Source organism: Schistocerca piceifrons, chromosome 1, assembly GCF_021461385.2.
Source record: "Schistocerca piceifrons isolate TAMUIC-IGC-003096 chromosome 1, iqSchPice1.1, whole genome shotgun sequence".
Taxonomy (NCBI): Eukaryota; Metazoa; Arthropoda; class Insecta; order Orthoptera; family Acrididae; genus Schistocerca; species Schistocerca piceifrons.
The window spans coordinates 299,212,594-299,239,110 of NC_060138.1; the positions used below are offsets into that span (position 1 = coordinate 299,212,594).

At 38.0% G+C, this 26,517-nt stretch overlaps 1 protein-coding gene across 1 annotated transcript in view; it reads left to right on the forward strand.

The window, feature by feature from the left end:
- The window catches only part of LOC124780415 (protein furry), a 1,170,709-nt gene that overhangs the window by 91,803 nt on the left and 1,052,389 nt on the right, over positions 1-26,517 (forward strand). Inside the window, exons 19-20 of the mRNA XM_047253778.1 lie at positions 18,712-18,882; positions 26,348-26,497. Coding sequence (XP_047109734.1) covers positions 18,712-18,882; positions 26,348-26,497 — 321 coding nt within the window. The remainder of the gene's footprint in view (positions 1-18,711; positions 18,883-26,347; positions 26,498-26,517) is intronic.

The following is a 26,517-nucleotide window of genomic DNA, read 5'->3' on the forward strand; positions in this document are numbered from 1 at the left end:
TACTTGTGATTGAGTAGGGTAAGGGAGTTTTATACTGAACTGAAATATAATTGCATTTTATCCATGATGAATGTGTGTGTGTGTGTGTGTGTGTGTGTGTGTGTTTGGTGAAGCTTACTTTCTCTTCTTTGTTTCTTTTCTTTGAAGACAGTGCTAGATAGGCAGCTTCACTTGCCTTTTCTGAAGCATGCAATCTATTTCCCTCTCCAGTAGCGATCTTATGGTGTAGCAAAGAATCAAAACCTATAAACAAAACAGAAGAAATCAGGACAACATTCAACAGCAATGTTATAAATACACATTTATAGGAGTGGAAAATTCAGAACAGGATAAAAACAATATGAAAAGGATAGAATGGTAGTCATTATGTAAAGGAGGCATTGAGAGGCAGAGAGGCACAGTGAAAAAAGACTGCTAGATATTATCTAAATCCTTCATCACATGCAGACAAAACAAAACAAAACACACACACACACACACACACACACACACACACACACACACACACAAGTGCACATGCGCAATCACATGGCCAATTCCACCTCCGGGCACTAATGCCCAACCCTTAGCACCCTTTGATGACAGTGGGTCATGGCTGTGTGTGTGTGTGTGTGTGTGTGTGTGTGTGTGTGTGTGTGTGTGAGAGAGAGAGAGAGAGAGAGAGAGAGAGAGAGTTTTGTTTTGTCTAACCTGATAAATGACTTAGCTAGTAATATCTAGCAGTCTTTTTTTCATTGTGCCTATCTGCCACATAAAACCTGCTGTATGTGACAAGTTACAACCTATTCTTTTCATATTGCAGTTATATGTGTAGTATATTTTTTACAATCTTGTTACACATTTTTGTCACTATTTTCCAGTGATCACTCTTTCGTGATAACTTAATGCATTTTTAGGTTAATAAAGTTTTAGTTATTATAAGCATTAGCTGACTTTTAGTTAATTGTCTGTCGTAGATCCCCCCATGAAGAACCTTTTAAGAATGTGGAATGAGGTAAAAGTTATGTTCACAAAGTAAAACAGCTGTTTGAAATTTTTTATTAATAACATTAAATTAAGTAGTATAAAGTACTGACACCGACTCAGGCGAAATCTGTTGCAATAAGTTTAACGGGAAAGTTTCTACTTCAGAAAAAGCTGGTACTTTCTCAGTTACATCAAACTGTAGCTATTTATTATCCATTGCTGTTTAACATCTGCATGACTGCATAGCTATTTGTCATATACTGACACTTCTGTGTATGCTGTAAGAACAGAGGTCTTTTTACTGTGAATGTTACTCTCCTGACCACCTGTATAGCTAAATGGTTAACATTGCTGCCGTTGGTGTGGAAGGAGACGGATTTGATCCCTTGTCCCTTCTTGGATGTTTCTGGAACAGGAAGGTGGGGTCCACTCAGCCTCATGAGGTCATATGAGAAGCTGCTTGAATAAAGAAGTTGTGGCATCATCAGGATTTGTCTGGTGGCAATAACACCTGTAGTGATTGGTGACATGCTGATCATGTATACCAGAATCATAGTTCACTCCTTGGACTGCCTTGTAGATAGCAGTCAGTCAGTCGACAGAGGCCTTAGGCCCAATATCTGAATGATATTTACATTATGTTACTACAGCTCCTAACAGGAACCTGTAATCCATGAATCGAGACGATCAGATGTTTATAGGAGGAATAGCAAGCAAGGTTATTTTAAATTTCCTTTTGAATTTGTAGATATTCTCAATTTCTTATTTTCTGTGCAACAGATTGTGGAAGATCTTTGCGTCAAAATATAAAATACCATTTTCTGTACCCTAGACAAGGAGTTGAAATCTGCATCGGTACTATTTTTTGATCTTTTATTGTGCTTCTATATACAACACTTCATCTGAAACTGATTTTCATTATTAGCAACAAATGACATTAAAGGGTAAGTGTGCCTGAAAGTGAATGTAAGGATTCCAGTACCTCACTTTTGCTGAATGAATATTTTCTTTGCTTTAGCTGCATTGACCCTAGAAGGTAATTCTAAAAGTTAAAGGGATGTAAAATATTCAAAATAAGCCAGCAATCTTGTCTTAGTCACCACATTGAGACAAAATCAAACAATGTTAAGTCCAGGATGGAATAACAACAATATGGAAAACACATTGAGAGATATTTCTAAGTGCAAAGCATGCCAGACTTAGTGTCTTGGTTATTTTGTCTGTTTGTTGATTCTATCCCAACTAGAATCAAAGGAGTTTTAGATGTGACATTTCATTTAGTATATGACCATTAACATTTGGTTTTGGTAGGACTGGTCATCTTTGTTTATTTGAAAGTGGATAATATGAGTGTTTGTAAAGGTAAATCTTAAGCTGTTTGCTGTGAGCCAGTTGTAATCCTGTTAAGCCGTCATCTAGACTGTGCCTGAGCTGTTTTGGTTTGGGTTCTTTATCAGTTTTTGAATAGTCCATTAAAGTCACTTGTAGCTTATTTATATAGATTAGGAGCAACAACACAACAAGAAACAGAATCGAACCTTATGTGTCTCCATTGAGAGTTCAGTTTTATTCCTGTGGTGTCATTTTCTAATGTGGCCTTTTGCTTCCTGTTGTACAGCCAATACTCAATCCACGCAAGAGGGATGCCACTAAAGCAATAATATTTTTTTCACAACTAGGGTTTTATATACTACACAAGTGAAGGTGGTGGGTGATTCAGAATGTATCAACAGAATACTTTTTGGTGTTAAACCATGTCAGGACTTAATTTGTGGGATAATGTATGGTGTTTTCTTTAGAAAATTCTTAACAAATGCTAAACTTGGGGGCAGTTCACAATTTCCACGGTGCAGAATGAACCAATTTTCTGTTGTAGGCCACTGTCTCAAAAAAGATTTCAAAAGCATGGACTGGGTAACAGGAGTTTGAATTTACAGGTTATTTTCTTGTCTCTCTTTTTATACATAGGTATCATTATTTTTTATTCAGACCTGTTGAGGGATATCCCTTGCACCATTGACTCACGAAAAAAACTTCATTGTTCCTATGAAATCAGCATAAGATTTTGATATTCTATGAGAAGCACTGTCACAACCAGGATGATTACAATCCTTAGCAACATAATGATTTTTTTGAAATCTCTTTCAGGTTTAAATATCTGCAGCTTATGTCTGTCAGCAGTGTATACAATGCGTCTCATAGTAAATCTGATGCATTTGTACTGGTTGTTTTTTCACTGGTTAAGTCTTTGCAGTGACTGTGAGGAAGTAATCACTGAATTTGATGACCAACAGTTTCAGCTTTTATCCATGAAATGGATATCATCTGGTTTTCTGTTTTTCGTTATTTGTTGTTTGGTAATTTTCCATTTCATTTTGGTTAATGCTTGATATGTTTTAGTTTTTGTGTACAGTACACACATTTTAATTTTTTGATAACAGCCTAGAATAGGAGGTACTTTAATTCCATTTAATTCCAACTTTTGTCAGCTACTTACCTTCTGAAGTAGATGAGTCTTTCTCTTCTTGGCAGCGAATCCCTTCACCACACATGCTATTCGCTCATTGTCTCTGCTCCTGTTGAATTTTAATCATTATTATTTTGGACAAAAAGAGGTCAGGAAGTGCTTAAGGAAAATATTTAAGAAAGCTTTAAATTTTTGATTTACATTTTATGCTTTACGAATCTCTTCTGACTGTTCTTCCCTTAAGTTTTTCTTTGAACTCCACAGCAGAGTTATTGGTCCATCACCACCCCTCCACCCCCACTCAGTTTATGCATTGTATGGACCACATAAATAATTACTTCTGGTTTTTCCAGTAATTTTTCATTTGATCAGAGTGCTGTTGTTGCCATACATCTGACCACTTTGCTCCAGTTTTCTTTTTTAAGATGGAAATGAAAATCTAAGTCCTTCTTTTGAAACCTATCTCTGCTCAGAATTACATGTTCTTTAGTCTTCATCTCTTTCAGACACTTCTGATTTTTGATGCTACTTCCACCAGGATGTTGACATGTTCAAAAATTTCTTTTCAGAACCTGTTTTCATTAGCCTGAACCATATATCCATAAAACAATGTTTTCTGTTTTCTCATTGTTACATTTAGATGTAGTGATCATCATTACTCCTGTTCCTGTATTCGTGTTGTATTTTATTTGTCCCAGTATATTTCTTCAGATTTCCCTCTGTTTCTTTCCATGTTTTCTGTTTCTCCTGTCTTAACTACATCCAGGCTGCATATAAGCATTTCGATTTTATTACTCTTACCTTTATTTAACTGAAAGTCCATTTCCACCTTCCTTGCTCTGAGTCTATTAGCCTCTCTGTCACAGTCATTCATCTGCATTACTTCACCAAGATATTTAAATTTATTGATATTCTTAATTTTTCTGTAACAAATGTTCATGAAATGTAGAATGTTTTATATATGCCATGTATTATAATTTTGCTTAAGATGTTTTAAAGCGTGTTTTTCCCTGCAGTTATTTTCAAAATGTTGATTGTTATTGCTGCCATTACTATGTCTTCGGATGGTGTTTCAAGACAGTCAGTAAGAGATAGACATTGAATTGTAAGATCCTTGTTTTTGTAGCCCAGTTGCATCTTGTCATTTGCTCCATTCTTTCTGAGTTGTTGTTCCCATTATTGGATCTTTTCAAGAACACAGTGGAAAGAAATAGGTGGTAGACCTCTCTTTGCCTAACACTCATTCTCACATCAAAAACTTCAGGTACCTCTACTAAAAATTATCTTTAGTTTTTGTATTTATTAGTATATACCAAATTAGATTCCTTGTTTTATCATCCACACAAAACTCTTCCAATATTTGGAACAAAGATGTTATGTCAACACAGTCATATGCCTTTTGACGTCCACAAATACAGTAACACATGGCATGCATTTTACTATTCTGTCTTGGATAATGAGCTTGAGACTCAAGATCTGCTTCAGCACTTTAAAAAGGATCTTGTATGTAACTGGTAAGAGTGATACACTTTGTAGTTGTGGACAAGAGTTTTATCTCCTTTCCTATGTGGAGGATAAATTAAGGTGCACTTCCAATCATCTGAAATTTATTTCTTTTGCCATATATTCTGCACTACTTGTTTTAACATCTGCAGTAGATTTCCTTTGCCTGGTTTCTGTAATTATGCACCTGCTACTTTGTTGTTTTTCATTTATTGAATGGTTTCTAAAAGTTCCTCCTTATTTGGTGGCTTTTATACAAGAACTTCACTTTCTATGTTGAGGTGGGAAGTCTCTCTTTTGGTTCATCACAGTATAATAATTTCATGAAATATTTAGTTAATAATTCACAATTTTCTTTGTTTGGGAATGCTAACTTTCCATTTCTTTTCAAAAGCAGAGATGGGGTTGTATGTAGAAAACATTTTTGTTGGAAAATGTTACAAAATAGTGACACTGCAGCAATTCTCCTGAGGCATGTTGAATTTGAGGTGAACAGCAGCACACAATATAACTGGTGCCTATTTGAATCTGGGAAAAAAGTGAAAAAAAAGAACTATGTAATCCACATGAGTGTACCTAAAGAACAATGTGGAAGATTTTAAGTTAACTGAGTTTTGTGTAATTGACAAGCATTTGCATGAAGTCATTCAGTTTTCACCAAAAAAGGACAGTCATTTGTTAATAACTATTGTTTAAAATAACTAATAGAAAATCCCTTATGTGGTTCACTTCAAGGTTAAATTTTCAAATAAAAAGATTGAAAATTGTTAGAGTTATGCTGTATGCTGTTTTGAAATATCATATTCTGAGAAAAATGCATTTGAAGTCTTGAAATGTGTTAAAGACATGAACAAATTGAAAAATTCTACTTTTAGAAACTCTTACCACTGGCCTGTCATACTGTTGCCATTGCAATTTAAATCATATCCACTAGTTTATCACAGAACAATTGAAATATGTGTCATGACAATTCCATGAACACACAAAACTTTACAATTCTGTTTAGCCGTATTCCAAGAAGACAGCTTGCTAGGGTGGTTGATTTCGTATATGTTCGATATAAACTTACTACTTGGTATAACAGCTTCTGGGCAGTGGAGACAAGCGATAATTATTGTGGAGGTTAAGCCCTGAGTACTTCATTCTTGCAACATGATGTCTGCATTGCACATTTTACATTTCATGTGTTGAGAAATAACAGAGAAAATGGCAAGAAAATTTATAATCCTATAGCTCGGTCCATAATTCACATCCAAATCCTGGTCACTGTCTTTCAGTTTCTTAGCAGAGGCAATGACTCCTTTTGAACTGCTCTCGGCCTCATATCTATTCCTTGGACACTTTAATGACATACTGCTTCGATGTCTTTTTGGATGCAATGTTTTTGTACATTTTCTGCCTGAGTACACTTTCTTACCACACCTCCTCACTTGAATGACAAAACTATATACTATAAGATCACAAATACACTGTCAAAAGTTGATACTACTCAGAAAAATCAACATTCGAAGTGAAAGAATGGTCTTTTGTAAAAATACAGATGCTTGCTGATGCCAAGCTAATGTGTTATTAAGTTTTTGAAAACAGCCACAAGTCACTCTTAGTATTTTTTATTTACCAGTTTTGCTCCTCAACAACTAGAGAATTTTAAGAACATACAATTTAAAATTGGCCGACAGCACTAAAGATTATGTTTAAAGTTGGCTGACAGCACAGATTAAATGTAATATTTTTAAGAACATACAATTTAAAGTTGGCCGACAGCACTAAAGATTATGTTTAAAGTTGGCTAACAGCACAGATTAAATGTAATATTTGCTCCTGTCAGTGTCATCATTTACTGCAGTAAACAGACAGTTTAATCTTAAGTACTGTCAGCCAACTTCAAACTGTATATTCTGATGATGTACTTCTTCATTTGAAGAGTGAAATCAGTAAATAAAAAATACTAAGTGTGACTTTTGGCTGTTTCCAAAGACTCAGGTTTAACAGTTGCTTCACCTGCAAATGATGCCTGCTCTTGCTAATGTATTATTGTTGTGGAAATGCTTTTGACTACACCCAGACCCAACAGGGGTATCGAGCTGGTGCAAGTAGGCTGTTTCGTGACATGTGAGGCACTAGAGCAGCAGCTCAGAATTCCACAGAACAGTTTTTTCCCCTGGGAATCAGATTTTTTGTCCCATATTTTAGAAGGTTTGAAACAACTTTTAAGCCAATTAAGAAACAGATTTTTTGAAAATGCTACAGTGGTAAAATGAATTTTCCTTCTAGTGTGAATACCACCCTTGACATGGCTGCTTGTGTTTTGTCAGATTAGATTAGATTAGATTTACTTTCATTCCAATTGATCCGTAGTGAGGAGGTCCTCCTGGATGTGGAACATGTCAGAAAAACAACAATACATGACAAATATTTACAACTAAAACAAATAAGCTAATGTACCATTCCACAGGTCCCAAGTGGAATGATCGTCATTTTTAATGAACACTAAGAGTCATTTTACAAATACTAATGCACTGAATTTAAAATAAAAAACGTTTTTTATTTATTTATAAGGTAATAAACATGTAATACAACTACTGTAATACTTATTTACAATGAACACATTACTGCACTGAAATGGTGCAGAAGTTAGATTATACTTACACACACACACACACACACACAAATTTTCAGTGAACACATTACTGCACTGAAATTGTGCAGAAGTTATGTTGTACTTATATACAAATCAGTTGGTTTTACTAAGAAATTCATCAATGGAGTAGAAGGAGTTGGCCACCAATAAATCCTTTAGGCTTCTCTTAAACTGAATTTCATTGGTTGTTAAGCTTTTTATGGCTGCTGGCAAGTTATTGAAAATGTGTGTTCCTGAATAATGCACACCTTTTTGTACAAGACTAAGTGACTTTAAATTCTTGTGAAGATTATTCTTATTTCTAGTATTGATTCCATGAATTGAGCTGTTGGTTTGAAAAAGTGATATATTTTTAATGACAAATTTCATTAAGGAATAAATATACTGGGAAGCTGTAGTTAGTATCCCTAGTTCCCTAAACAGGCTTCTGCAGGATGTTCTTGAGTTCACACCACATATAATTCTTACTGCACGTTTTTGTGCCCGGAAAACTTTAGCTTGGCTTGATGAATTACCCCAAAAAATAATCCCATATGACATTATGGAATGAAAGTAAGCATAGTATGCCAGCTTTTTCATTTTTATATCCCCTACGTCTGACAAAATTCGCATTGCAAACAGAGATTTGTTAAGACGCTTCAGCAGTTCTGTGGTGTGCTCCTCCCAATTGAATTTATTATCAAGCTGTAATCCCAAGAATTTAACACTGTCCACTTCTTCTATCTTCTTGTCATCATATGTTAGACATATACTCTTGGGACACCCCTTACAAGTTCTGAACTGCATGTAGTGTGTTTTTTCAAAGTTTAGTGACAAAGAATTGGCTAGGAACCAGTGATTAATGTCAGAGCTTCCTCATATTCTTTGTTTCACCATCTATGTTTCTTATTTATTCTTATTGAAGCTGTTTTGTCAGCAATCTTTATCATCTTGTCTTCCATCCCTTCCCGTGTTTGAGTGTATCAATGTGTCGGGGTTTTAAATGGAGTCGTTTGTGTGTTGTCATTGGTTAAGTTGAGGCACATCTCATGGTTTTCATACTGGGGGTGGCTACAAAATTTATCAATTGGAGCTAATCTTGACCTTGGGCTACGCTACAGAACAGTCTGTCACCACGACCAATATTTTAGAGGGGCAGGGGGGAATATCATACTCTAGCCAAACGTCTACATACTGTAGCTTCTTTCTGTTTCATAAGGAACTACTAAATAGCATCAAAGCCTGACTCCAAGGTAAAATCTATAGGTAGTTCATTTATCCTCCAATGTCACATTTCCCAACAGTTCACTACAACAGATGTGTTTTGGAGAGATCTTTAATGCACTGCATACTTAAATTTCTTGGTATTTTCATTTCTGATGTTTAATGTTTTATGCACTTGAACTGTGGTATTTGCACCTTTTCTTGACAAAAAAGGGATGTTGTCATGATGTCACAGGTCTTGTGCTGTGAGTGGCTGACAGAGCAACCCGAGCAACAGTGCATTACAAAAATATGCAGTTTAAGTGATATAGCACACACAATCCCTCAACTGCATTCTGCGCATTGCTCTGTTAAAATTTTGTGTATTCTCTTGCCTGTTCTCATTCTTGATTCATGTTTACATTGGGTGTGAGTGCTCCAGTTCCCTTTACTTTCATCCTAACCGCATATTCCAAAATTTTACCTGATAAATTGCACATATTGTGTTGTTTCTGAACTCATGTATGCTGCTATTATTCGCAAGAAATCAAAACTCACTGAACTCATGGATAATACACTCACAAAAAGAAACTCGCTAATAACATATGTTACCCACAGTCAGCAAGCAAGGACACTAAGGTAACGGGATATATTTCGTGCATGGGTTATATTTTGCGCACTTTTTCCTCAAATCATTCATGAAATTCTCACTAGGTGGTGATATTTGTATAACTGTACTGTAGTGCACTCTGGTTCCATATGCAATTGTATTCCAGCGGTAGACAGAATAGCCTATGGCAGACACAAAATGAACTGTCTAGAATGCTATCAAAACAATAATACTTAGTATCAATTTATGACATGTCAAAGCACGATAGAGACACACAGAGACAAGGATTCGATCATGAAGTTTCAGCAACTCTATTCATTGCCTTTTGATTTAACCAGTGGAATGTGAAATTTGTGTGCAGGTTGATAAGGCACACTTACACGAAACACCAGAGCCTTCGGGACACCCATAAGAGCTATGTACTGAGGAACCCCCCCCCCCCATATGGCTGCTATATAGAGCTAAGCAGCAGTTTAAGGTGCAGCCATAAGACTAGGTACTACCTATTCAAAAAACATCAGTTAGTATCGCGTATCAACAGTTCTGAAAATGTTGACCTGCATTATTTAAATCTTTGTGGAAAATATGCAGCTCCATCTCAGAGCCTTTAATTATGAGTTGTGGCTGGTTAAGTTATTACAACACACTTTTTTTTTTATAATCTGAACCTCATTGCTCACAATGTCAAAGTTTTTCTGCCTGGTTACTCAGTTTCCAAAGCACAGAAGCTGTAGGAGAAATCTACCGTATTTACTCGAATCTAAGCCGCACCTGAAAAATGAGACTCGAAACCATGGGAAAAAAAATTCCGAATCTAAGCCGCACGTGAAATTTGAGACTCGAAATTCAAGGGGAGAGAAAAGTTTTAGGCCGCACCTCCAATTTGAAACAAAGTTGGTCCATTGTAATATGATACACAATTTAGGTCGAATGAATGACGATACAGCTACAGTAGTTTGGTTTGAGTCATAAGCTTAGCAGTTAAGCTTTACCAGGTAGCCATTGCCATGAGTCAGGCGCTCCGTCCGTATTTATACGGGTACTCTTCCTTTTTCACGTGCTTCGTCTGGTTTGAATCGATTGCTTTTTTTGCTTTGATCTGATAAGTGCCGTTTTCTTTGTTATAGGTGTTTACGTCACTCTAAGCTGAAAATGCATTACTGTATTGTGTCATGCATTGTTTATCGCATTCTGATAGTGCCTGTTTACGGCCTGTCGCTGCTCGAGGCAGGGCTTGCTTTTGTGCGCGCTACCGCCGCTTACAATTAAAGAGAGGAATCGTCTCATTAGCGAAACAATGGCAAGAGACTACTATTTGTTGTTACTTACACTGCTGCTTTCTTTGATAATGATCAACAAAACCAAATAATACACTGTGTATGATAGAACATGTTCTGAACGAGAGTTAGGCGAAAATTTTTTCTCTGTTTGAAAATCTTTGCGGCCGCTTCTTTAGCACATCAAATTCTGCACAGAAATTAGAGTCATCTTAAATTTAAAAATCTAGTCAGTTGCCGTGCTTCATTTCTGACTGTATCACTATTAGGCATAAGAAAGAATAATACGAATATAAACATGACACGATATGTATATTCTTCCGCGTTTGCTGTTGATTCACTCTAGTTTCATAGTTAATTAGGCAGACAGCATTTAAATGAGATAGCAGCAAACACGAAAGAATACATGGCAAAATGTGTATATTCGTATTATTCGTATGGTGAAGAGAATACTGCATGTGATTCACATTTCATCAGGTTCCCATTAGCAACCATCTCTTCTCACAGGTAGGAAAAAATTCAGAACGTAGAATTGGCCATATTGACAAATATACCAAACAGTCTTGCCAGTCGGATTTTCGTAGTACATTGAAATTCTGCTACATTCGAAGATGAAAAATACGGAATTTGTATTTACTTCGTTGGTTAATGTATGTAAATGCAGTGGTCGAAACTCGGGGCAGAGAAAAAAAAAGCTCGTCTTCCACCTTTTTTTTAAAATTTATTTACTGATGCAGAGGTTTTGGCGCAACTATTTATCTTTGTGCCTACAAAGCATACCTGTGTAGCGCTACATATATTCGACGGCAGAAGTTAGTTGTGGCGGCGGCACCTACCAACATTTTTCAGTACTTCCGTTTGCTTTGCACTCGATTCTAAGCCGCAGGCATTTTTTTGGATTACAAAAACCGGAAAAAAAGTGCGGCTTAGATTCGAGTAAATACGGTAAACTGAAGCTATCAAATGTGCACCATCTCTTGGATGTTTTGACTGATGCAGTAGACTTGAAAATAATACTGTCTTCTGAACTGACTCTAACATAGTGACTTCATAGACTTTCCAGCGTAATAATTCTTGATAGTCTTCTGGGGTTTGCTGCCGGATGATAAAATCATGACTCTATATTTTGGTGATCCATGTGTCTACCATCTTCAGGAGAATACTGCAGCCGCTGCTGCTGCCGATGATGATGATGAGTCCTGCCAAAACTGATCCAAGGCTACAAATCATCATCCTAAATAGGCCTTCATACTGTATTTGGCACATGCATCACCCAACACAATTATGTTGACCCAGAGACTGGGCTGATGGTGCTGCCCCTGTTAGAACACAAAAATGTGTTATGTCTTGATGCAAGTTAGTACAGAGGGAAGCCCATGCCTTTATTAATAATTTTATCTGCCAACCCAATTTTGGTTGACTCTTTATAAATGCTTTTACAAAACCTGAAAGTGCTGGCAACTGTCAGTGTCTCATTAAATTTCATTCCTTGTCCCTTGTTTACACAATGTTTCACTACTACCAATTTTTATGGCTGTTTTAGGTTTGTACAGCAGTGACATTCCACATGCCTTTCATGATCTGTGAGAATCAAATGGCTTCTGTAAGTCTTTCCACATTGTCATGAATTTCTATATATGGCAGGGTTTCTACGTCCCAAATCATATATGATAGAGCCAAGTTAGGTCTTACTCTTGAAAGGCAGACAGAACCCAGTCTTAATGGTAAAACTCCTCAGAATATTTCCAATCTTAAACACTATGTCCCCAGCATAAGCAATAAAGATGACAGAGCTATACTCCTCTTTGTGCACCTCTTGGGATGGTCCAAATTCCATATCCCAATAAATCTGCTTCTCAGAGTGTCCATTTTCCTCATACACAGCCGTCAATTGTATGAGTTCGTGGGTTAAACTGTGTCAGAAATATGTTCTCGTACCAGAGTCCTGAGAATGCCGCAACACTGGAATGGTGAATGGCAACTCTTAGTGTGCAGATACTGATTGGTATGTGTCAGCGTTTGGTGAACACTATGTCCCAGAGAACCATCATGTTTGTTATAAATCACGATGTTAAAAAATGGAAACCTCCCGTCACTTCCAACGTCCATGGTAAATTTAACCCTGGGATGAAGACAGTTGAAATGGTTAAAAAATCTGCGAGGCCAGGCAAAAAAGGTATCATCAACATACCTCCAGTAGCACATTGGTTGTGAAACTGAAGTCCTGAGTGCTCCATCCTTGAAGCTCTCATGAATAAACTGATGACTATGGGCAATAAAGGGCTATCAGTTAGAGGTTTGCATGTGGTTTTTATGCTCACTTGAATTGCTCGGTGCATGTAGTTTGTGAATGTCTAGCATATGTAAATACAGCTGGTTTGGATGTGGGTAGCAACTACATTTGACCGCCTTCATGCTTGTTTGAGAATCTCATGCTCAAATGACCTGACTCTCTACTCTAGTTACTCCATAACTGCTCTGTTGCCCACTGCAGCATCATGACACATGGAGATGAGGTGAAGGAGAGTGAAAAGCAAAACTTGATTTGAAAGAATATATCCAGCTTGCAAACGATGATGGTCTTAGCAGTGTTTGGGAGAGAGTTTCATCAATGACTGTTAAGGATGAACAGGTGATGTGAATTTCATACAGAAAAAGCTTGAAGCCAGGAACATAGACTAGATGGAACAGCTTATTTTGGATGCTACAATCTGAACTTAAACAGTTTGAGAATGTCACGGAAAGGCATGCAGAGAATTTGCATCTCTGAATAAATTATTGGTTATTATAACGACACTGCAAAAGAGTTCATTACATTTTTAGAGCCATCCAAAGATGCAACAGAACTGCATGAAGGCTAAAAGTATCCTACAGTTCAGTTTACTTTATTATGGGTGCATAAACTGAAAAGTCGTACCAACATAGTGCCTAAAGATTCAGAGGTACGTTTAAATTACTGTACATCCAGTTTCCTTGCTGATACTTGCCGTGTGTCCAGTAAATGAAAATTGTGCTTAATTGCAAAATACCAGCTTTGGTGTCCCTGCCATTTTGGCACTACAATAGAACTGTCATATTATCTATCATCTGTTAACTATAGAAACTACAAGTGCTGAAAGTGTGATGTCTCCATCTCATAGGAGAGAAAGTCTAAATTCAGATGTTGCACAGAGTAGACACTTTTCTGTGACTGCCCGTTAGATTACAAAGAATGATGTCCATTTCTAGTAGAGATGAGACGTTAAATACTGTGTGTTAAAGTTGTTATGAAATATCATCCATTCTAGGTAAGGTAGACCAAAATTATAGTGTGACAATATCATCTTACTCAGTTTTTGTGATGCCTGTAAATATATAGTTAGTGCCCCCAGAAGAACATCACCCACACTCACAAACCAATGTAATTTAGTCTCTGTTTTCATAGTTGTTAGACCAGCGATCATCAATTTGTGACCCATGGGCTGCATGCAACCTGAATCAAGTATTCTTGTGGCACATGGTTCTCAGCCATACTTTATAATAATATTTATCAAGTGACTAACAGCTAAATGCAGAATGTCAGTTAACATTGAGAGTGCCATAAGAATGCAGTTTTCCTGCTCAATAACAAACAAAAATTCTTGCAGAGGCAATAGTATTTTAAGTTGTGCTTAATTATATTTGATATTGCCGAGTTCAGTTAGGAGCAAAATAAAGTTGTCTGCTTTCCTCAGGCATGGAGGTTTAAGTAGACTGGCCACTATCAGAGTAAGGGAGTGTGGTGGAGGGAATGTTTTGTTCTTTGTCTTCCATTGTTAAAACTCACAGGCATGAGCTACTCATACTGATCAGCTATTATGATTCTTATTTCTAGTAAGAAACATTAATTTAAACTAGGCTGTTGTAATAAAATGCATTGAGCAGAAGGAAAATGACGTTCAAAACATCTAGGAACCGAAACTTCCTGGCAGATGAAAACTGTGTGCCTGACCGAGACTCAAACTTGGGACCTTTGCCTTTCACAGGCAAGTGCCCTACCATCTGAGCTACCGAAGCATGACTCACGCCCGGTCCTCACAGCTTTACTTCTGCCAGTATCTCATCTCCTACCTTCCAAACTTTACAGAAGCTCTCCTGCGAACCTTGCAGAACTAGCATTCCTGAAAGAAAGGATATCGCGGAGACATGGCTTAACTAGAGCCTGGGGGATGTTTCCAGAATGAGATTTTCACTCTGCAGCGTAGTGTGCGCTGATATGAAACTTCCTGGCAGATTAAAACTGTGTGCCCGACCGAGACTCGAACTTGGGACCTTTGCCTTTCGCGGGCGAGTGCTCTACCATCTGAGCTACCGAAGCATGACTCACGCCCGGTCCTCACAGCTTTACTTCTGCCAGTATCTCGTCTCCTACCTTCCAAACTTTACAGAAGCTCTCCTGTGAACCTTGCAGAACTAGCATTCCTGAAAGAAAGGATATCGCGGAGACATGGCTTAACCAGAGCCTGGGGGATGTTTCCAGAATGAGATTTTCATCTGCAGCGGAGTGTGCGCTGATATGAAACTTCCTGGCAGATTAAAACTGTGTGCCCGACCGAGACTCGAACTCGGGACCTTTGCCTTTCGCGGGCGAGTGCTCTACCATCTGAGCTACCGAAGCATGACTCACGCCCGGTCCTCACAGCTTTACTTCTGCCAGTATCTCGTCTCCTACCTTCCAAACTTTACAGAAGCTCTCCTGCGAACCTTGCAGAACTAGCATTCCTGAAAGAAAGGATATCGCGGAGACATGGCTTAACCAGAGCCTGGGGGATGTTTCCAGAATGAGATTTTCACTCTGCAGTGGAGTGTGCGCTGATATGAAACTTTCTGGCAGATTAAAACTGTGTGCCCGACCGAGACTCGATCTCGGGACCTTTGCCTTTCGCGGGCGAGTGCTCTACCATCTGAGCTACCGAAGCATGACTCACGCCCGGTCCTCGCAGCTTTACTTCTGCCAGTATCTCGTCTCCTACCTTCCAAACTTTACAGAAGCTCTCCTGCGAACCTTGCAGAACTAGCACTCCTGAAAGATAGGATATCGCGGAGACATGGCTTAACCAGAGCCTGGGGGATGTTTCCAGAATGAGATTTTCACTCTGCAGCGGAGTGTGCACTGATATGAAACTTCCTGGCAGATTAAAACTGTGTGCCCAACCGAGACTGTGTAAAATTTGGAAGGTAGGAGACGAGATACTGGCAGAATTAAAGCTGTGAGGACCGGGCGTGAGTCGTGCTTCGGTAGCTCAGATGGTAGAGCACTTGCCTGTGAAAGGCAAAGGTCCCGAGTTTGAGTCTCGGTCGGGCACACAGTTTTAATCTGCCAGGAAGTCTTCTGATAAGTCTTCTGGGCTGTATGGCCATTATTGAAGAAACTTTTTGATCCCTGATGTTTCGTCCAGAGCTGCATTGGACTTTGTCAGAGGTGTTCCTGGTGATGCTAAGACTTGCCAACTGACGAGTTGGATGTTATAGAACGACTTACTATGCAAAGTGGGTGTGGTCAAGTTTAATGTGATCAGCAGAGATAATCTTTGTCAGAGATATCCTTTGTCAGAGATAAAACTTAACCATCGATTGTCGCTTGTCAAGGATAAGAAACTTATCTATTGATTCTGCAAAACCACTGTCCACTTATCACTGAGTTTCATGCTTCTTGTTTTCTGTTAAAATGATATATGTTAGATGTTAAGTATTTTTATGGCTTCTCTGTGTAGTTTTGTATGAGTGTTTTTCATGATAGATAAAATTTTTATTTTGGAAAACTTCACTTCATGTTGTCCTGCTGTGCTGCAGCTGATTTTTCTATTTTCCCTAGTCAGCAAAGCCGTTTCCCCCCAGTCTTTTACTCGTGCTTCTCTTAGTAGCTAGCTCTGATGTAGACCTTTCCACAAGTCAAGTACATGCTCCACTTGCTGACAGAGGAGGGCATTTGTCCTTAACAGATCAGAGTGGTTGACGTATTTTCTTAGGTGGTCTAAAAACTGTTGTGATGTCATGTTTCTGTAAAATCTTGCAAACTGATCAGTTACTTTTTTAATAAAATGGGGAGAAACCATACTCTTCCATCATTGTGTGTATTGTTGTCCTTTTTTCCTACTGTTAGTCTTTCATAGATCCCTATTTATTTCTTTGCTTGAATATCCATTCGTCTTGAAAGCCTGCTTCAGATGTTTTAATTCACCATCCAAATTCTTTTGGCTTTGTCAACAAGATTTTTGATGGCACCTTTCTGTTGTTGTGGATGATGGTTGGAGTTCTTATGTAAATATTTGTGTATAGGCAGTGGCTCTACAGAATCAATAGATAAGTTTTTTATCTTTGACGTGCAACAATCGATAGTTAAGTTTTGTCTCTGACAATGATTATCTCTGCCGATCATGTGTAAACTTGACCAGCCTGCCTTGTTTGTTAGTCAGCAAGACTCAGCATTGCCAGAGGCAGCTCCAAAGATTTCCTGGCAGCTCTGGATGAAACGAAATGGAAAGTTTCTTTGACCATGGCTATACAGGCTGGAAGACTCATCAGCAACTATGACTTCCAGTTGTGATAGCCCTCATTGTATGATTTGTGGTCATGTCTCATATTGCATAACGCTCTTAAGTATAAGTAAAGTTGCTGTTATTAAGGTATTAATCATCTGCTCACACGGTCTAACATACTTACTTATGTAGGTAACCAATTAATAATGAGATGTGTACAAAAATTGGATTGTATAAAAATTGAGACCTCATACGGGTGCTGCTAACCGCACAGTTGAGCGCCCCACAAACCAAACATAACTTACTTACTGTTAAGCACTGGTATGATACAAAATTAGTAATTTCATTAAGATAGTAATAGGCTCAGAATGTAAACTACAATTTAGTTTTATCGAGTTGGGCTAGTGCTCCATTGTGTAACATTTATATATCTTAGATCTTAGAATTTCATAATATCTGTGGAAATGGTTCTGGAAATAATAATTGGTTATTTTGTACCTTTTTTCTCAGTATTGAATATCTTGCTGCTGTATAACTTCAATGGTACTTCTTATTCCAACAAATGCTGTCCAAGTTTTACAGCCGATATATAACTTAAGATGTTTTACTAAAGACATTTTTTCTTATATAATCTTATGTCTTTAGCTGCACAGCTTTACTTTCATGGCTCAGCATTGCCTGTGCTTTTGGTAATTTGACTTTGTTCTTCATGGTATTTTTTTCTTTTTTTCCTATTTGAAGTGCACAAGAGGCTTTTGCATCACTAAGGCATGCAATGTTGAGTGATTCTCTTGAGTCTCTGGTACATCATACTCAGTCATTAGGTCGTTTTGCTGTACCTCAGTCCAGGAGCCAACAACATAAGAGGCGGAGGTGAGGGAGTCAATGTAGCACACTAACATGCAATTAGTGTGGGATGTTTTTAGTATTGAGAGTAAGGTGTAGCAAATCATTCTGCATTGTATAGACAGCATATTGACTCCTGAGTATTTTTCTGCATCATGTTGACACAAACTTTGTACAGAGCTAAATCCAGTCAAGGACTGTATTTGCAGATGACTAGTTTTTAATACCATTATATTGTGTTGTTAGCCTCTAGTGTGTTAATGTAATGTGAGAAGCAGTTTAATGTAATTTGTGAAGCAGTTTACATAAGCAGGTAGTTAATTAGGTAGTTTGGCAAGCTCAGTAGCAGTGGTAGTAAGCTTGGTCCGTACCGCCCACTAGTGCGCATTCCAGCTTTCGTGGTGGGCAGTAGGCAGCAGGGATGTTAAAAACATTTTCAGTAGGTTATTGTAAAATTTTGATGTAAACTACTTGTTAACTAACTTTTATTACATGCCTTAACATATTGTAATTCTCCTTTATAAACCTTGTTAGCCAAAGTATCTTTCCTGTTTTTACCGTGGAACTGGTGGGTACTCTGACAGTTGCAGTTGAAGTTAATTGTAAAACAGCCACTGGTGGACTGGCAAGTGTAGTTTTTAGCTTAGTGGATACTGGCACAAAATATAAGAACAAAGTAAAATATTTCTCAGTACTTATTTATTGTTCTTTGTTTTATTTAGCTCTTCCCCAGACAGTCTGACAATGGAACGCAATGATAACAAATCTCCTGGGAGCAATATATCTCCTGCCGCTCTTTATAAGCTGGTAGTTCCTTTACTGCGATGTGAAACACCTGATGTGAGGGATGCTGCAGTCCATGCTCTAGGAAAAGTTAATTCAGATGCTCTGAAGTAAGTTAATTTTTGTTTGTAAGTAAAATTTTAATTTTATTTTAAGAATGACAGTATCCTCATATTACAATACGTACATAGGAATTAAATGCAACAATGTTCATTGTGTAGCTTACTGTCTATTATGTGTTTATCCAAACAGGTTTAATCTCTGCTGCTGCACCATTGATAAATTTTTATACATATATTAGGACTGCTGCATTGCAAGATTTGCATTTCATTTGTGTTCTGGGTGTGTTGGTGTTGGTTCTGATGATATTACCACTTAGAATGCTTCTCAGTTTTCCAATCATTTTTGCACTTTTTTACTCATCAATTAGAACTTTGGTGTCCCAGCATATTTGACTATGGCATAATAGTGCATTTTGGGCAGCAGACAGTCTCATAGAAGATGATGAGTAGTAGGTATCCTCATTTTCTATGTGCCTGTCTGCTACTCTTTGCTTCATGTATTTGGAGAGTAGTGAGTATTCCTCATATAGGTATTTATATTGTATTAAAAATTTCCCATTGACATTACAAAGTATACTTGTTTGAAGAGAAGATACAATAGTTTAAGTGTAGAAGCACAGTAACAGGAGAATGCTTAAGATGCCAAGTAACCTACAAGACAAGAAAAAATAATAATGACAACAAATTTGACAGCTTCTGTTCAAACATGTAATTTCTTTAAATAAAAGATATAGCATGATACTATGATGACACAACACCATTGGAAAAACGACTTTCAGTAACATACCATGTTTATGGAAAACCAGAAGATTGCTTTAAACATATGCACTGCACCTGTGAGTACACAGATTGAATAAATCATCTGGCTATTAATGATTAGAAAGAAATATAAAAGAATTAAAAAAAAAAAATACAAAGGAGTGGTGGAGAAAAAGAGCAAGAGAAGAGATCTTTATTAAAAAAAATTCTGATATTCGTAGTCTCCTAGCCCATAATTCTAGTACAGCAATATCTTCAATATTCTTTTTTTCCTGGTTGAGGAATTCAGTGCCTCAACGGTGTTGGGTGAATAGTTACCTTTGTTTCACTATTAATGAGCATTGAACCAAGTTGATATTGATTTAAAAAAATTTAATCTGTGTAAAGTTAGTGACATTTACTTGGTAGGGGGGAAAAGTTATTTACAGTGTGGTCCCTTTGAGTCTGGTTTCATGTAATCTGCTCTTCAAACATCAACCCCTCTTTACAACCCTAACTACAAGGGACATTCAGTATATTTGCAACTCATTTTTTCCCCAGTTTATTTTAGCAGAAACATGCGAGGGACATCATGAAATATTCCCAGTTGAGCCCCTATAGTTTCCTGAAGGCCCGGTAGGTCGTGGCATTATATGTAGCCTTCAAAATGGTGTCTGTAATGGAGGTGTGCTCCAAGCAGAGAGCTGCGATTGAGTTTCTTTTGGTGGAAAACCAGAGCATTGTAGATATTCTTAGGCACTTCCAGAATGTCTGCTGAGATGCAAGCAGTGAGTAAAAGTACAGTGCGTTGTTGTATGAGTGTGTGTCATTATCACAACAAGGTTAAACAAACCTTTCTAATCTCCTGTGTGCCAGCCAGCCACACAAAGCTGAGACTTCTGCAATGTTGAAATGTGCAGACACACTCAGTTCAAGGTGGTTGATGGATTACAATCAAACATCTTGCTGCACAAATGGCCATCTCTTTGGTAGTGCTGAAACTTTTATCCACCAGTTGGCATACTCAAAGGTGTGTGCCTACTGGGACTCTTGCCACCTAAAAGAAGGCCATAAAGAGTAATGGAGAACCATCTGTGCAGAATTGTTTGTGCATTACGAGACTGATCGTGGCAAATATTTGTTGAACATCATTACAAGTGAGGCAGGAGGAACAAGACTTTTGGTCAGGTGATTACAGGGTTATAAATACAAAATCAAATAGGGGTAATGCAGGAGTAGGTTTAATAATGAATAAAAAAATAGGAGTGCGGGTCAGCTACTACAAACAGCATAGTGAACGCATTATTGTGGCCAAGATAGACACAAAGCCCATGCCTACTACAGTAGTACAAGTTTATATGCCAACTAGCTCTGCAGATGATGAAGAAATTGATGAAATGTATGACGAGATAAAAGAAATTATTCAGGTAGTGAAGGGAGATGAAAATTTAATAGTCATGGGTGACTGGAATTCGTCAGTGGGAAAAGGGAGAGAAGGAAACATAGTAGGTGAATATGGATTGGGGGGAAGAAATGAAAGAGGAAGCTGCCTTGTAGAATTTTGCACAGAGCATAACTTAATCATAGCTAACACTTGGTTCAAGAATCATAAAAGAAGGTTGTATACCTGGAAGAATCCTGGAGATACTAAAAGGTATCAGATAGATTATATAATGGTAAGACAGAGATTTAGGAACCAGGTTTTAAATTGTAAGACATTTCCAGTGGCAGATGTGGATTCTGACCACAATCTATTGGTTATGAACTGCAGATTGAAACTGAAGAAACTGCAAAAAGGTGGGAATTTAAGGAGATGGGACCTGGATAAACTGAAAGAACCAGAGGTTGTAGAGAGTTTCAGGGAGAGCATAAGGGAACAATTGACAGGAATGGGGGAAAGAAATACAGTAGAAGAAGAATGGGTAGCTCTGAGGGATGAAGTAGTGAAGGCAGCAGAGGATCAAGTAGGTAAAAAGATGAGGGCTAATAGAAATCCTTGGGTAACAGAAGAAATATTGAATTTAATTGATGAAAGGAGAAAATATAAAAATGCAGTAAATGAAGCAGGCAAAAAGAAATACAAACGTCTCAAAAATGAGATCGACAGGAAGTGCAAAATGGCTAAGCAGGGATGGCTAGAGGACAAATGTAAGGATGTAGAGGCTTGTCTCACTAGGGGTAAGATAGATACTGCCTACAGGAAAATTAAAGAGACCTTTGGAGAGAAGAGAACCACTTGTATGAATATCAAGAGCTCAGATGGCAACCCAGTTCTAAGCAAAGAAGGGAAGGCAGAAAGGTGGAGGGAGTATATAGAGGGTTTATACAAGGGCGATGTACTTGAGGACAATATTATGGAAATGGAAGAGGATGTAGATGAAGATGAAATGGGAGATAAGATACTGCGTGAAGAGTTTGACAGAGCACTGAAAGACCTGAATCGAAACAAGGCCCCGGGAGTAGACAACATTCCATTAGAACTACTGATGGCCTTGGGAGAACCAGTCATGACAAAACTCTACCATCTGGTGAGCAAGATGTATGAGACAGGCGAAATACCCACAGACTTCAAGAAGAATATAATAATTCCAATCCCAAAGAAAACAGGTGTTGACAGATGTGAAAATTACCGAACTATCAGTTTAATAAGTCTCAGCTGCAAAATACTAATGCGAATTCTTTACAGACGAATGGAAAAACTGGTAGAAGCAGACCTCGGGGAAGATCAGTTTGGATTCCATAGAAATGTTGGAACACGTGAGGCAATACTAACCTTACGACTTACCTTAGAAGAAAGATTAAGAAAAGGCAAACCTACGTTTCTAGCAGTTGTAGACTTAGAGAAAGCTTTTGACAACGTTAACTGGAATACTCTCTTTCAAATTCTGAAGGTGGCAGGGGTAAAATATAAGGAGCGAAAGGCTATTTACAATTTGTACAGAAATCAAATTGCAGTTATAAGAGTCGAGGGGCATGAAAGGGAAGCAGTGGTTGGGAAAGGAGTGAGACAGGGTTGTAGCCTCTCTTCGATGTTATTCAATCTGTATATTGAGCAAGCAGTAAAGAAAACAAAAGAAAAATTCGGAGTAGGTATTAAAATTCATGGAGAAGAAGTGAAAACTTTGAGGTTCGCCGATGACATTGTAATTCTGTCAGAGACAGCAAAGGACTTGGAAGAGCAGTTGAACGGAATGGGCAGTGTCTTGAAAGGAGGATATAATATGAACATCAACAAAAGCAAAACGAGGATAATGGAATGTAGTCAAATTAAATCGGGTGATGCTGAGGGGATTAGATTAGGAAATGAGACACTTAAAGTAGTAAAGGAGTTTTGCTATTTAGGGAGCAAAATAACTGATGATGGTCGAAGTAGAGAGGATATAATATGTAGACTGGCAATGGCAAGGAAATTGTTTCTGAAGAAGAGAAATTTGTTAACATCGAGTATAGATCTAAGTGTCAGGAAGTCTTTTCTGAAAGTATTTGTATGGAGTGTAGCCATGTATGGAAGTGAAACATGGACGATAAATAGTTTGGACAAGAAGAGAATAGAAGCTTTCGAAATGTGGTGCTACAGAAGAATGCTGAAGATAAGGTGGGTAGATCACGTAACTAATGAGGAGGTATTGAATAGGATTGGGGAGAAGAGAAGTTTGTGGCACAACTTGACTAGAAGAAGGGATCGGTTGGTAGGACATGTTTTGAGGCATCAAGGGATCACAAATTTAGCATTGGAGGGCAGTGTGGAGGGTAAAAATCGTAGAGGGAGATCAAGAGATCAATACACTAAGCAGATTCAGAAGGATGTTGGTTGCAGTAGGTACTGGGAGATGAAGAAGCTTGCACAGGATAGAGTAGCATGGAGAGCTGCATCAAACCAGTCTCAGGACTGAAGACCACAACAACAAACATTACAAGTGATAAAATACAGATTCATCACTTCAAGCCAGAAACAAAATGACAATCCATAGACTGGTGCCACAGCAACTCTCCTCCAAAGAAAAAGTTCAAAGCTGCACCTTCAGCTGGTCATGTCATGGCAACAGTCTTCTGGAACTCTGAAAGAGTTATTCTGTTTGATGTGCTCTTTTGTGGCGCAAACAACCAACTCTGAAGTTTTGTGTTACCCTCAGGAAATTGAAGAAATGACTTCAGTGTGTTCATCATCACAAAGATGCAAATGAACTTCTCCTTCTCCATGAGAAAACAAGGTTTCACTTAAGTCTTCGCACCCAAGAGCAGCTCACAAAACTTCATTGGACTGTTCTTCCTCATCCACCCTGCAACCAGGATCTTGGACCTTCCAACTTCCATCTGTTTGGCCCCGTGAAGGATACATTCTGTGGGAAGCAGTACATGGATGATGGGGAGGGTATTGATGCAACAAGACATTGGTTGTGATGTCAGTCAGTAGAGTGGTACCATATGGGCATACAGTCCCTCCCAGTAAAGTGGCATGAGGCTGTCACATTGAATGGAGATTATTTTGAAAAATACAGTTTTGTAGGTTGAAAAGTGGGGAATAATATGGTGCATTTATAGATATGTCTTCAGCCTGGAATCTCATTGACTAGAGTAGAATTGTCTCCAGTGATGAGTCCTGCTTCAAACTGAGTCCTGATGACCAGCGAAGATGTGTGGAAATGCCAAGACAATGTTGGGATATCAACCTGACTGTCACCTGCCATATGACCCAACTGCCAGGACTGATGGTCTGAGGTGCCATTTCAGTTCATAGCAGGACCCCACTGATTATCATCAATGCCACCCTTACAGCACAGCAGCATATTTATGATATTCTGTGTCCCATTTTGTTGTCCTTCTTGGCAAGCCATCCTGAGCTTGCATTTCAGCTGGATAGTGCCTGCCCACACATGGTGGGAGTTTTTATCTTGGCCAACAAGGTTGCTGGTTCTCTTGCCAGATGAGAATGTTTGGAGAGTAATAAGCAGAGCCGTCCAACCATCTTGGGATTTTGACAATCTAATGTCTCAGTCCGACAGGATTTCACAAAATATCCCTCAGGAGGACATCCAACAATTTCATCAGTCAGTGCAGTGGTCTAGTGCACTGACTGCCAGTTTGTCAGTTCAGATTAAATTCCCACTGCTACTGGTTACATTTTATATATGTAAAATTAATTTATTCAGCTTAGCTATGATTACTTAAGTTTAATGAATTAATACATTTAAACAGAAATCGGTTTAAATGCTACATTTCTGACCATTTTTTATTTCAACTGTCCTTCAATAGCAACATTCTGTTGTTATCATATCCCCACTTTCTCTCATCTTTTTTAATCTCTGTGTCTCCGGCTCTGTCAGCTGTTTTAAATCCCCTATACTTGACCCTTACTGTACCTATTTTCCAAAAGTTTGTAACAGTATCTACAGTTGCGAACAGCACAGTCCTGTGTATTTGTGCTGATTTTCCATGAAAACACATTATTTTATTGGAAAATGAAAGCTCAACAAGAATTTTCTATCAGTGAAATGACAGGGGAACTATAACTTTTGATGAAAAAAAATTCACCATTGCTCTTAAATACACTTTTTCAATTTGTAAAGCAAAAGGTATATAACTGACAGTCCTCCTGTATCTGTGGGTCCTGTAGCTGTAGCTACAGTCCAGTAATTGTAGGACATATTATTGAAATTATGAGTTATAATTTCATAGTAAGTAACATTTGACACTATACACTGAACCTGAGGAACAAAATCTTTTTGATGAGGCATGTGGATTCTCTCCCTCTCTCTCGAAGTAGCCATATAGATGTAGATGCACTACATGCAGTCTCATTTTATTTATAACAGGTTCCTTCTCCAAGTACAAATGTGAATGACAATGATTACAATCCTAGCAAATATTCCTCTTATATTTTGGTTACCTTCACTATCACTGACAGCCATCCAAAGTGGAAGCTCTCATTATTAAAATAACAATTCCCCAGCTCAGTGAGAGAGAGAAAAATCTTCAAATTTGGAGGAAAGATATAGAACTAGGTGACACTAGAATGACAAAATTACATTTGTCAACCCCCAAAATTCTGAAAGATTTCAAGATGCATGAGGCTGTTACAAACAAGTGGTGATGAGAACATTACAACAGCAGGTTATGACATTGTGGGGAGTAAAACGTAATATGATAGCATTGAGAATCGAATGCAAGCAGGCAAATTGATAATCAGTGTACTAGACCATAGCACTATACTGCTTACTTCATCCAGGTGCTCAAAAATCCCTCACATTGTACTTGAAAATCTTCAGAGGGCATTCCTTATTCTCCAATGGCCCATTCAGGCAAGATATCTAAATGGGGCGCTTACCTGCTTCTATTCACACAGTATGAGCCACATCGGTGACTCCCGTCTTTCACTCCCTCCTTGTTATTCATTTGTTTTATAAAATAGTCTATGATATGCTTAACAAAAGAGTACCTGGCGAAAACTGAAAGGGACTGTCAGTGCAATTGAATGGCAGTTGAGTGATGGTAGTTCCAGCTCTTTCAGTGATAAGACAGAGAGAAGACCAAAAGCTGCAAATCCTGCACAATATCTCTCTGCTAAATGCGTTTATAGCATTACAGTCATCCTTGCTGATGTGCAGGGTGGGAGAAGACAATTGTAAGGTATTAGTAGTCTGCTTGTAGCAATACAACATTTTATTGTTATTGTCTTATTGTGTAAGGTTATTCAAATACTTGCATGTCACATTCTTTGCAGAAAATGATCAAACAATGATTATATGGAAATTATCTTATTTGTTTATTTTTTTAGGGATCTAATGGAGGAATTATCTGTGTACATAAGAGAAGCAGTGGATAGAAAGCAGGAGAATATGAGAAGAAGACGGAGACGAGATGCTCTTCGTTTACAATTAGTTAGAGTCCTTGAGCTTATAGCTGAATATGGAACCTTTGGAAACTGGTATGTGCACTTTGTACAGT